Source organism: Poecilia formosa, unplaced genomic scaffold (genome assembly GCF_000485575.1).
Source record: "Poecilia formosa unplaced genomic scaffold, Poecilia_formosa-5.1.2 Scaffold12, whole genome shotgun sequence".
Taxonomy (NCBI): domain Eukaryota; kingdom Metazoa; phylum Chordata; class Actinopteri; order Cyprinodontiformes; family Poeciliidae; genus Poecilia; species Poecilia formosa.
Genome location: NW_006799951.1, coordinates 81,519 through 94,305, shown reverse-complemented (window position 1 = coordinate 94,305; position 12,787 = coordinate 81,519). Strand labels below are relative to the sequence as shown.

General features: G+C 40.1%; 1 protein-coding gene and 1 long non-coding RNA gene across 13 annotated transcripts in view; one reads left to right on the top strand and one right to left on the bottom strand.

Moving 5' to 3' along the window:
* Positions 1-845: 845 nt before the first annotated feature.
* Positions 846-10,218, top strand: LOC103133481 (uncharacterized). The gene is made up of 3 exons (XR_001661154.1): positions 846-1,719; positions 9,016-9,100; positions 9,693-10,218. It is a non-coding gene; the product is annotated as an uncharacterized LOC103133481 (long non-coding RNA).
* Positions 10,219-11,682: 1,464 nt separating this feature from the next.
* The window catches only part of pax2a (paired box 2a), a 34,113-nt gene continuing 33,008 nt past the window's right edge, over positions 11,683-12,787 (bottom strand). For 7 of the 12 annotated variants that reach the window (XM_016667664.1, XM_016667652.1, XM_016667672.1 and 4 more), the window contains one exon: positions 11,683-12,063. In XM_016667664.1, the coding sequence (XP_016523150.1) occupies positions 11,942-12,063 (122 nt within the window). In that variant the 3' untranslated portion in view covers positions 11,683-11,941. Of the gene's footprint in view, positions 12,083-12,787 lie in introns of all 12 variants that reach the window. The other 5 variants (XM_016667662.1, XM_016667669.1, XM_016667679.1 and 2 more) reach the window with 1 other exon arrangement.

The following is a 12,787-nucleotide window of genomic DNA, read 5'->3' as shown; positions in this document are numbered from 1 at the left end:
CAATAAAACTTTCAGTGGGAGTGATACCTTTTGAAAAATGTAATTCATAGTTATAAATATTTTAGCTGTGAGTGGAATGATTTTAGACAGAGCTGATGAAAGAAATGTCAAGCACCGCTGTGCAACATAACACACACAAGCACAATCTGCTCCTTCAAACATGAAGTCCACGAAAGACACGACATGCCGGCCCGCACCCACAAGAAACTAACACCGGCGTCGTGTGAAGTGCGACGCTACAGAAGCAGGTGAAGACCAGGAGAAGCCATGATGTAAAAGCTAAGAGGAAGAGAGAGCTTTTAGTGTTGCTGCTGCCAAATTATGGAACGATTTTCTACTACAAGGATAATAGAAAAGCTGGTTGCTGCTGATTCAGAGCTGCTTTACTGCATTCATGATTGTCCTAAATGTCCCTTACTTTAAGCATTCTCTACAGATTTGCATTGAAATTTAGCTAATTTGTGCATAACTATCTTATTGAAGTGATGGTTTAAAAGGCTGTGTTTTTTTCTAGCAATAATTCAAAAGTAACATATTGGGTTTTTGGAGGGGATTAGAGCAAGCTTTAAAGATGACTTGATTTCAGTATATTTATACATTTATTTAGTTGCCAGTGATGTTTTTGTCTAGCTCAACGTGGTTCAATAAATTAAGGGTGAGAAACAAAACTAGTTTGGACAATAACCATTTTTTTTCACCTTCTTTCTTATATTTTCTTTGCAAAAGAGAAAGTTGCTCGTATTAATGCAAATAATTGAGATTTTATTTTTAAGTTAGAATTTTGCTTAAAGACACAAAATGTCTTTTACATGACTTAAACACCATTGCGTCCTTATGCATCTTTTCGTCTTCTACATCAGGGAGAGCATTCATTTCTTCAAATTTCCGTCTCTTTCAGGTTTATTAAATTTTTATTCTTCATTCCAAATCGACCCTTCTGAAACAGCCTCAGCCTGAGGAGCATTTTAACAGGCTCTAGAGGAGGAAAACCTGTGAATTACACAGCTTGCCGTCTCGAGTAAGCTGAAATAATTAGGGAAGAGAAATCTTTGGCTTGTGCAAACTTCCTTCCACCGCTGCAGAACAAAATAATAAAGAGAATGTGTGTGAGACAAAGGAACAGGAGACCCCCGTGGAGCCTGGGTCTCTGCTTCCTGTCATGAGTATTCCTGCGGGGTTTCACATGACAAAACGCAGAAAGTTGTTTTGTCCCCATGCCTGTCACCATCCACCCTCATAACCGCAGCTGTGTATATGTGTGCACATATGTGTGAGTGTGTGTGTGTTTGTGACTGTGCTTTTTTTTTCTTTTAGTTTTTTTTTTCTTTTTAGTGCAGGCATGTTGTCTTGCTGTCTTCCCTGTCAGTGTATAGCCTGGCACCTGCTCTCATGTTCCTAATTAGTCTCATTTATTTAATTATATTCTACTGCACATATCTTCTCTTTTTTAAAGACATTTTCTTCACATACGTTTCTCCCCAAAATAGCTCTAAAGGAGGAGACTGAGCTGCAGAACAGAGAGGCTTTAGGCAGCTTGGTTGTCATCCTCTCAGAACATACGCGTTGTAACTTTTTCTCCTGCAAAATTAGACACCAAACTGGAGGTTTTTTTTTATTTATTTTTTTTCCCCCCCTCCTAAGATAACCTGACAACCAGCTGACTCACAGGCAGAATCTCGCCAGCAAAGCTGCAGGAAAACAAGTCAGGTTTCAAGGCTGGTGAGTAAACAGAAATCAGAAAAGCACTTTACCTGTGACAGTTGGCCTAAGCACCTCTTTCTTCTCTGTTAGCTCTTCCGTTCCATTTGTCAGGTTCACTTGGCCTGTACGCCACTGTTATCTATTAGGTGTGTTTTCACTGCGCTTAGCACTACAGTAAAGCACCAGGTGGAGGCAAAGCAAGGCTGAAGGAGAAAAGAATTGAGCTGAAGTGTTATGGGAGTCAGCTGAAGCATTGAGCAAAAGTCTCGAGTCATTTTTTTGTTACTTAATAAATAGCTGAGTTTTTGTTGTTGTTGAAGTACTAAAAAAAATTCACAGATTTTTGCCTATATTTTGTCTTCTTTTAATCTGTTCCTGGACAATTTTCAAAGAAATACTATTTACAAAAGAAGTCTAAATTTAAATTTTGAGTTGAAATAATTTGTTTATTTTATGCTATGTTTATTTTTTTTTATTTCTTTTCAGAAATAATTGCTGTTTTTTAGTTGCTGGTGTTCACTCTGTTGTCTTGATTTTCCTGCTACATCTGTTCCTGAGTTGCTTTGCATCTTTTGGCCATGTCATTCTGTTTAGCTAAAGTTTATCTGATCCTTCCTGCATTTTGGGATTTTCCACTCAGCTCATGAGTCTCACAGCTGTTCCACATTCAATCAGTCTCACCTGTTCCCACTGCAATAATCATCTTCCCAGCATTTAAGTTTACCACAACCTGCTGGCATCTCCTGTGTACTTTCATATCTAACGTTTTTTTTCCCCCTTAATTTGACCCTTTCTGGTTTTTTTTGTAATTTATATTTGCTTCTCATTAAATTATTCATCCATATTCCCTTTTTTGCCCTTTCTCAAGAACACAACATCTGACATACTGAGGCACTTTACATCTGGCATCTTGCCACAAAGACACAAAAGCTGTTCCAAAACATTCAGCTGAATGAAAAACCTCAAACACGGCACAGTTCCTCTTGTTAGACACAAGGCCGTCTTTTTGCACCGACAAGACCATTTTACTTAAAAAGTTGCTGTACAGTAGATAATTTTTATCCACTGAACAGGGAGACAAATGAAATTCAGCGAGGCTTTGTCACCGAGCCATCTGACCACCACCAGCAGACATGGATGGTTGTTAGACCTAAAATGAAATGTTCTGAGTTGTTTTGATTCCCCCTCCCCCTTTTTGTTGAAAAAAAAAAAGTACTTCAAAAGTGCCTTCATCACTGTGAATAGTTTTCTTAGGCAATAAATGTTTTTGTTTCACTTGTGCAAATTTGGAGCTTTTAATCACTGTACAATGCTCTTCGCCCTAGGTGGACTAGGTAATAAAGATCAGTAAAAAAGCTTCAAAAGCACCACAACAAACTTTGTAAAGGCCTTCAGAGATCGTAGCAAACTATTGGTCAACTATTCTTTCAAAGATCACAACCATGTGAACAAAATCAATAAAGAAAATGTTGTTTTAAACATTTTCCAGTGTTTTACACTCCTTACAAATACACATTTTGATCTTGTGTAGCAAGAAACTTCCTTCTGTAATTGCTAGGATGCAATACCTTGGAAAAGTCTTCCTGCCTCTTGAACTTTTCACTTTATCGTGTTAAAATCTCAACTTTGATGGGTTTTATTGAAATGTCAACATTTTGTAGCACCACCACATCTTACCAACTCCCAAAGACTCGCATGTCTGCACATCTAAAAACTTCTTTTCAAACTACCTTTATATTGAGAGCATCTGTAAACTGACTTTTAGGTCTCACAGATTGTTGTATGAATATAGCATTTAACACCAACTGTCCTAAACCCAATGTTAAGTAACATGGAGGTGTGATAATCCCCCAAACCTATGGGGTGAAACTAAAATGGAGGCTTACAAGGTACATAAGCCCATAAAGAGCAACAGTGGAAACAGTGTTGGATTTCACTTCCTAACGTCAAAGAAGAGTAACAATCCATCGCAGGCAGCCTCCCAGCTGACCCTGGTCCCATGTTTTCCGCTGGAGGATCCCAAGCTTAAAGAAAAGACGCGGTAAATAATTCAGGGTTGTGACGAACACCACGCAGCTCGGCCACAAAAGATTCTGTCAAACTTTTGGCAGCGGCAGTGCTGCGGCGGCCCGATAGTATTTCTGAATGTAGCTCGCTGTACATCGACCATATGGACCCGATAATCACCAGTGGGATGAATCAGCACATTTTTGATCTGGAGCCCAAAATCGCACGACACCTTAATTAGTTGGTGCCGACATCGCCCTTCAGAGGACTAATTTGTCACCGCCGATAAAACAAATGCTGGCAAGCGTCTTCTTTTGAGGAAACAAAGGTTTCACTCAGAATCTTGCCACATTTCAGCCATCAGTTATGGCGAAGTAAATACGAGTTTGTCTTGACTAATGTATTCTGCCCATCATGAAATTATTTGGAGCCGTTGTTGATGCAGCTCCTTGTAAGGTGTAAATAATTGCTGCCCTCCTTGGGAGGTTTAACCACCATGAAGCAGCAAGTTGAAAAGGTCAGACGTGTTCAGCACGCCAGATCTAAAGTGGTTTATTAGCATCCCAATGACATATTCAGGAGATCGCCTGAGACATAATTACCTGGATAAGGTACAGATGAATACTGTATTTGGGGGAGAAGGCAAGGTTGGTTGGATATTGGCTTTGTCTCCATTAACCTGGAGCACGGTGTTAAAGGATCTGTTTGTGGAGAGAAAATGACAGGGACTCGGGCTGATGAGGCTGGACGGAGACAGTTAAAGGCCCCTCGCTGCATGGGATAATTAATAAATAAAATACCAGGGGAGCCCCTGCCATGCCTTCGTCTATGACAGGGGCTGTCTCCAGTGCGCTAAAGCATTAAATGACCAATTTCTGTCAGACTAACTTCCACCACGCTCCCTCTCCCTCTCTCTTACGCTTGCCCTCTTGTCTCCACCATGCTCTCTCCCACCCCACGCCCCCCACCATTCCCTCCCTCGCTTCCTTGTTTTTTCTGAAGTGGGTCTACTTTGCTCTCTTTGCACTGAGTTTTTCAGCGACTGATGGCTCTAGTTCATTTCTGCTGAATTAATTGGTCCCTGAATGAATTCTGTTGACAGGGCAATTCATCATGTGTTTGGCCTGACAGTGACTGGGTGCTGGGTGGGGTGGTGGAGGAGGCTGGAGACGGAGGAGAGTGTGTGTTAGTATGTGTGTGATTGTACCGGGGTGGGTTTGGAGGAGCTGAGGCGTAGTTGGGACAGTTTGGGGGAGCCAGTCAGAGGTTGTGGGGGTTGTCTGCTGTGAGCTTCCTCCTCTTCATTCCACGTCGCTTCTTCATTTTTCATCCGTCTTGAGATGCGGACGTATCGGTGCTTATGCTGAACTGTCTTCCCAAAACAGTCAGGAATGAAACAAATCGACCCCCTCCTTCCCCCCTCCACAGGATGAACGTCTGCCAGACACAACACTTTCTCTCAGCTTGAAGAGGGCAAGCAGGTCAGGGCCACTCTGTTGTACGTATATTGGCCCTTTGTTGCACCTCCACACACTTCCTCCCCAACCTAAAGTCCCTCCTTGCCACTTTACATGCACACACCAATAACACAAGCCTGCCTCCTCAGAGCTCTTCACCCATTCCTGAGAGTGACATAATCAGGTATCAGGGCATATTTAGTGCTTAATTACACTATGTGTTACTCGGTGGCCACTTAAAACGATAATTTAGCTCCTTGAAGGGAAATTGCTCTGCACTGCTGACTGATCTAACAGGGACAGGAATGGTATAATAGCACGTAGTTGGCAGATGAGGCCCAGGTTGAGAAAAGCCGCAACAGCTCTTGGAGTGCTCATTATTCTAATTGTGAACCACGCCGAAGCGCAGGATGCACATAGAGTCTGAGAAGCCTCTGAGCTTGAACGTGGTAGGAGACCTCTTTAGACTGTGTTGAGTCAATCAATGCTCACTCATTACAAACATCACAAAGTCATGTTCCTGTCGCCTGGATGGTCTCACCCGCCAACTGGGAAAATAAGCTCATAATCAGGCTTGGACTCCTTAGTTCTTCCTCCGTGGAATGAGATGATGGGATTTTTTTTTTTTTTTTTTCAGATAAGCATTCTCACAACCTAGCATATTGTTTTTTTGTTTGTTTTTTTTTTAGCTCTTTTAGAGACATTTTGAGAAATCTACTGTTCATTTGCTGGCTTTCAGTTTGAGTGGCCCTAAAAGGTTGGAGACTTAAAAATCTATAATTTATCCAATTTGTGAATGCCCCACACATAAGTGTTACAAACGCTCTTGGTTGGAAGAGTATATATAGTTAAGAATTCTCATTATCAGATAGGTGTTAAAAAATGAAGCAAACAGATGGAATAAGTTCAGAGGACCTGTATTACCTATGACATGTTTGTGGTTCGCTCAGGCTGCCAGCGAGCGAGAGAAAGCAAGACTTTGAGCATATAATGGAAAAACAAAACATAAAATTGCTCTGTTTGTTTTGGGAATACTGTTTCTCAGAAGGTTGTGTTTAAGCATGTAGAATGGCACACGTTCTTTTAGGGAAAGTGATCCAAGATGCTAAACTCCATCATTTTAACTTCATTTGAAAATATGAGTAAAACACTGTCTTGCAGCAACTGCTCTACAAAGAGTTGCATGATTTTGTCTTTACAAAATTAATGATTGCTCACAGCACAAACAATTTTTAATTTGGATTTTATTGCTATTGGAATTTGGCTAGAGTCAGGTTTGGCAGCTAAAGCTTTAAAAACAAAACGAAAAACAGAACGGAAATCTGCAACAAAACGCTAATCATCTCTAAACTCCTTGCATCTTTATACAGGGACAAAATCCAGAGTAACTGTTCCAGGGAAGCTTTCACATCTTATACGCTCTCTTTACAGGAATGACAAGACGCATACATCTTTTTGATTTAAAGATGCAACGCTGGATTAATGCAGCGCTTTGTCTCCCTAACACAAATTCATTTGGGATTAACAGAGTTAACGAAGACAGCGCTGTGAACAGCGCTGCTCCCGTGCAGCCACTAATTAAAGCTGCTTCTAATGAGGGCTCGTTGATTGACACGGGAGGGCTGGCCTCTCCCCTCACTTGCATCAACTATGACAACCACATGATGAGGCTGATGACAGGCTCCCATGCAGGCGGATGACAGGACGTCAGAGCCAGGCCACCGGCGGTCCTCGTCTCTGAACGGTACTGTTTGACACCACCAGACTCATCAAGTCTCGCACTGTATAAGTTTGAGCAAGGAACGATTGTTGTGCTGAAAACTGAAGCCCGGGTTTAAGTGAGACCTTCAGCTAACCAATGTCTGAAGAATTTTGTGAAGGACAGAAAGGAGTGAAATGTAAAGGTATCTGTAGAAGTTGCATCTCTGAAGAAGAGGTGGTGGGAGGCTTTCCCCCGCCTTCAAAAACAAAATCTGGTTTGGGGAAACTTTCTGGAACAAGTAGTTTCTTGCAATATTCCTATAACTTTTTGATCCTCAGTCGAATGTAATTTTACCAAATGACAAAAAAAGTTCAAGGAATATGAATAATTGAATTGTGAATGAATATGAATAATTGATTTGTGAATGGAAAGTTTAAAATGTGGAATGCATTTGCCACATTGAGCCCATGCATACAATTAGGTCTCAGCCACTCTAAGCTTTGATCAAAACCCCTATCCTAAAGTTTGTGCCAATAGAAGGTAAATCTCAATTTACATGATAACATGTTTAATAAAATTGGCTTTGTGAACTGCTGGTGAGCTGGATGTCAAGATCCTGACCTGGAGACTGAGAAATTACCAAACCAGAGAATGATTCCTGTGCAGCATGGATTTACCTCATGTCTGAAAATTGACTTTGCTCATAGTTTTAAGGCAGCTTTGAAACTTTTGTCTCCAAGTTAAATGATTTATACTTAATATAGACTCAATTCATTAATTAGCAAATGAGCGGTTCACCCATACAGGAGCCTATAAACTGGACTGTGCTCAGGTTAGGGGCATTCCCTTTTTGTTGTATGCCACTAAAGGTTGTATCCACCCAAATTTGTAAATACAGTAATACTGAAGACAAATGGGATTTTATAGTGTATTTGTGTGTGTGTTTGGTACATATAGAGTCATGTGAATATATCAACAAACTTGTTTGTAAATGCACCTGGCATGATCAGAGACACACTTGTGTAAATGTATAAGTTCATCCTCTAATAGGATGCATGGTTACTTCATAAAATTTTAATGCTGTGTATTTTCAAATGGAATTTGACTACTTGTCTGAATTGTTGCATATAGTATTTTCTTATATGATGCACTTTATCTTAATTTTTTCCTCCCTGGGTTAAGTTTTTAACTATTTTATTAATCTTAGGTGATTCAGGCTGCACCATATGGAATCCAGCAAACACTGGCTATCAGCTTTGAATGTAATTGGACATATTCATATTTGCGCTTATCAAAACGCTCATTAATGCACAATATCTCCCTTCAGCAAATAAAAACTATCAAGTTACTAAACAAAGTTTGACCCAGTTTAGGAAGATTTAACGTTTAAAGCAGTCTTCAGTCCAGTCGATTGATGTCTGAAGCTTTTATATTTTCAGCGCTTTCCCCAAGACTGTTTCCACCTGCTAGCTGAGGCATATTTTTGCTGTATAAATTATCGGTGACAGACATGAATCACACCAGAGAGGCCAAGCTGTGGGGCATCAGTGGGCCAGGCTGACAATGAGGGTGAAGTGTTTGAGTAAGTCTTCTGCGTGGCCCCGTTGGCCCCATGGCAGGGGCCTCTCTGTGTCGGTTTGAGAAGCCCCGAGGATGACAGGTGCTTTTCGTAATGCCTAACTGATGAGAGCCAATCAGTGCGCCGCCTTCTGCCTGGTGTGTGTGTGTGTGTTTCCTCTGCTGTTGTTGTCATCTGGACCTGCTAAAGTAAAGATGAGCTTGACTGACAGATGCATCCGGGTTCACAGTTTATTGGTTTCTCAGAGAGAGCCAGATATGCCAATTTAGACAGGGTAGTGACAAAAAAGTTCCCATCTAAATGGAATAATTTTACCACTGGGAATTCTCAGCTGGGGGAAGAGGAAATGCATGTGTATGCGTGCCTGCGTGTGTGTGTGTATATGCGTGTGCGTGTGTGTGTGTGTGTGTGTTTTATCTTTTAACAAGCCCTGAATGACAAAACATAGGACAGTTAGGGGCTGACAGAAACAGCAGCTTTTGATGCTTCACGGGGGATCCATGAAATAAACAATAGGCAGAGGAAAGCAGAGAAATTGAATTACAACTGACTGCGTTTGTGCGTTTCAGAGTGAGAGTGCGGCTGCAGCAATAGCAGCGGCGGCAGCAGCAGCGGGCTATGGCGGGATGAAACCAATGCATCATTAAATAGACTGTAAGTCAGAATGCTCTCTTGCATTCCCAACTATCCTGCTTCTTTGTTTAACTCTCTTCTGTCAGCCCATATGCACATCCACGTCCATAAAACTATGTTGTTCTTTTTACGATTGACACGGGCTAATTAAATGGTAATCACCATTTATATCGTTTCTTCTCACTGCCTCACAAAAAAAACAAAAAACAAAAAAACACACACTTCAACATTACGCCATGAAACTTTGTGCATTTCATATTCTAGAGTAATAATCTATGAATGCATTGTTGGCCTGACTGTTCATAAACCCAAACATCAATAAGCCCTGAGGAGAGACTCTGCATCCCACACACACACACACACACACACACACACGCACCCACCCGCTTCAACCTTGATCCTTGAATCACTTCTTATGGAGTTAATAATGAGGACACAGCAAGTCAACAATGGACATATAAAAGAATTTATTTCTCATGTGCACAAAAAAAAAAAAAAAAAAAAGGAACAGAACTGAAAAGGAACAATGATTGAGGCCACGAGGCTTTCCTTATAGATTTTCATCAGATCCTTTTTAATGTCCGTGACACGTGTCCTGTATCATCTTTTACAGCAGCGGGTGACCCGGTCCAGCAGAGGTGCTTCACATCCGAGAGGAATGACCACGTTGTTACGTTTTCAGATATGCAAGTGCAATTTGTGGAAGTTTGCTTTCAGATTAAGTGTTGTTCTCTTCTTTCCTGGTTCTCTTCCTGACAGCAGGTTTTAGCTTGGTTGCCCATTGTTAGTCTTATCGATGGTAGAACGGAGGGATGGCAGATAGTTTTGCGTCTGAGGCTTCTGCGTTTCTGCACAAGGAGATGATTACATCTACAAACAGCAAACAGGATGACATCTTGTGATTGTTACCCAGGTCTTCTTAAGTGAAACGGAAGCGAAAACGGTTAAAAAAAAAAAAAAACATTTCTCACCACGAGTTGTTTGAATCTTTTAGTTAACCTTTGTACTGTTCTCCATGGGGACCGGTTATTTTGAGCCCGACAACAAAACAGTGACAGAAAGCCATTCAACTCATTGCATAGTGACATAAAACACCATCATGACAACAAATCAAAGAGGAAAAAAAAAAAAAGCAAAAACGACAAAAGACAACCTATGTGAATGTTAGCATCTGAAACCTGCCACTGCTATATAGCCATAGGTTATACTTTCCTCAGAGCAGAACATTACACTGAGACACAAATGTAATGCACGTTTTTCTTCTTTTTTTTTTTTTTCTTTTTTTTTTCATGAGCTTCAGTGTGTTTATCTACAAAGGGAGCTGGTACATTAGTACGATACTGCAGCGGTGTTTCTGTACGATGTTATATATTTACAGAGACAAATTGTCTTCACATTATTCACACGTCTTTCTAAAAAGCAGCACTTAGTTTGCAGCTGTTGGAATATTAAGCCACTGGATTTCACCTTCCTCGCAAGGATCATGTCGTTCACCTGTCTCGGCGTTACGTGTTGAGTCTTGACTCTCTTATAAGATAATACTGAAATATTAAACTTACTGTAAATAAAATATTAAATATCCAACTAAGTCTTTGGCAAATGTGGTAGGAGGAGTACATTCACAGAATATTTCCCCCAAAACAAACAGTCAAACAAAAACAAATGCTCAATTTCAGCCTCTGTGAAGAGGAAAATGTGTGACTTCTACTAAAGAGGTGTAAGTTTAGGTTGACAAAACAAGCTTGTAAGGCAATTACTGAAGCTAATTTATGGTTATTCTTATCACAACTGCATCATCTTTCTAACCTTTGCAGGGCATCTTGTGGTTTTACTTATGCAACTGAATCACGAGGCTTCATTTAGCCAAAGAGCTCCAGGATGAATTGTTTGTGTGTTTAACTTAGCTATGCACTTTTAAACTGAGATTTTTAGGTAACTGTTCCTCAAAAAGATGATTAAAAAATCAATTAAACGGAGTTGTTAGTGCAAAAAAGAGCAAAGGAACATGACAGAAAAAAAAACATCAAAACAAAACAAAAAAAAAACAATCCAGAAAATCTTTGATAAGTTTGTTTACATAAAAACTTTGACAGAAAAATCCCTCACATTGTTGAAGTATTTAAAATCCTGACATGACCCTTATAAATTCATGGTCACCACACATTTTTTTTTTTTTTTATACTTTGCAAAAGAATTTACATTTTTACATCTGATTGTTTGCCACAGGTGCGACGTTGCTCTGGGAACGGAGGATCGGTAAACGTCGAAGGACGTGCTGATAGCTCAGGATGGGCAGGAGAAGAAGGACGACTGAACGAATTATGTCAAAGCACCAGAAAACAAAACAAAACAAAAAAAGTTTGTTCTACTGTAAATGTGGAGAACCCATCTTTTTTAGGTGTAACAAGCAGGCCCGCAACACTGGCGTAAGTTGCTACATTATCAATCGGTGGGACCACCATCAATCACTCCTGGAAATGTCTCTTGAGAGCAGACAAAAAATACTGCAGTTTATTACATAAAGAAGTGTGAGGATTCATGAATAAAATAACAACAACAGCAACGAAAAGACAAAAGAAAAAAAAAAAATTATAAATCCCACAAACATTTTTCCACATGGTATTCTTCACACGTTTTTTTTCTTCAGTTTATATTTGATAATATATATATTTATAGATTCTGTTGAAGTCATTCTGGAAATGTTCAAGCCTGTGAGGAATTTACAGGCTCCAAACTCCTTCAGGATTTCCCCCCCCCCCTTGCTCTGACCCAAAATGCGTAAAAGCTAGAGCTGGGTGCGCCGGCTCCAGCCTCGTTCGTCCTTCGTCCTTATCGCGTAAGATGAAGAGGTCCCAGTGTTTCTCAGACAGGAACAACGTGGAGGTTGAAGCTCCGGCCCTGCAGTTTGAGCTGGTCTCCGGGGTGACTAGTGGCGGTCATAGGCAGTGGCAGCAGCGGGAGGCGCGGAGCCACGGGATGCGGCACTATAATAATAAGGGGAACCTGAAAGTTAACAGAAGAACGAGCCGTTGGAAACCGTTAGAAACATGATGCAGGACAACCGTCTCTGAAAGGAACAGTCACAGCGTCTGGTGATTTTAGTCGATTATAAAAGAGCAGAAAACACATTTAAATCTGATCAGTTACAGTGCCTTGCCTTGGACACTGTTTTTTTTTTAAAAATTTTTTAACATTTTGTCTCATTGCAATCTATATTAAGATTTCTGAAGTGAAAGATATACTAGATCACAGGTATTTACAAATAAATGACAGAAAAGTATGCTAAACATTGTTCAGCCCCACTGTTGCACTACAGTTGAAAGTCTTTTGGGCTAGGACTCTACTTTGCACACGTGGAGAATAAAACCTGTTCAAATTTTTATTTGCAAATGTGTTTAGATTGCTTTAAAAGTCTTGCCACTGATTTTGATTTAGATTTTGGTCTACTCTAGACTTTGACTAGGCTTCTCGAACATATGAATGTGATTTTGTATGTATATATAATTAGAAATGGGACTTGATTAAAATCAAGTCAATTGCAGGGTTTGTAATTTATAATTCGTGATTCATAGCACTTTGATATATGTATAGCCAAAATTTTCAATAAAAATTTTTGCAGCTAAATTATTAAATAAATAGACATATATATTCAGTGTCTCTGCTTTCCTCTGTCAATTATTTAAGTCAATAAAATCTAACTCCTAATGG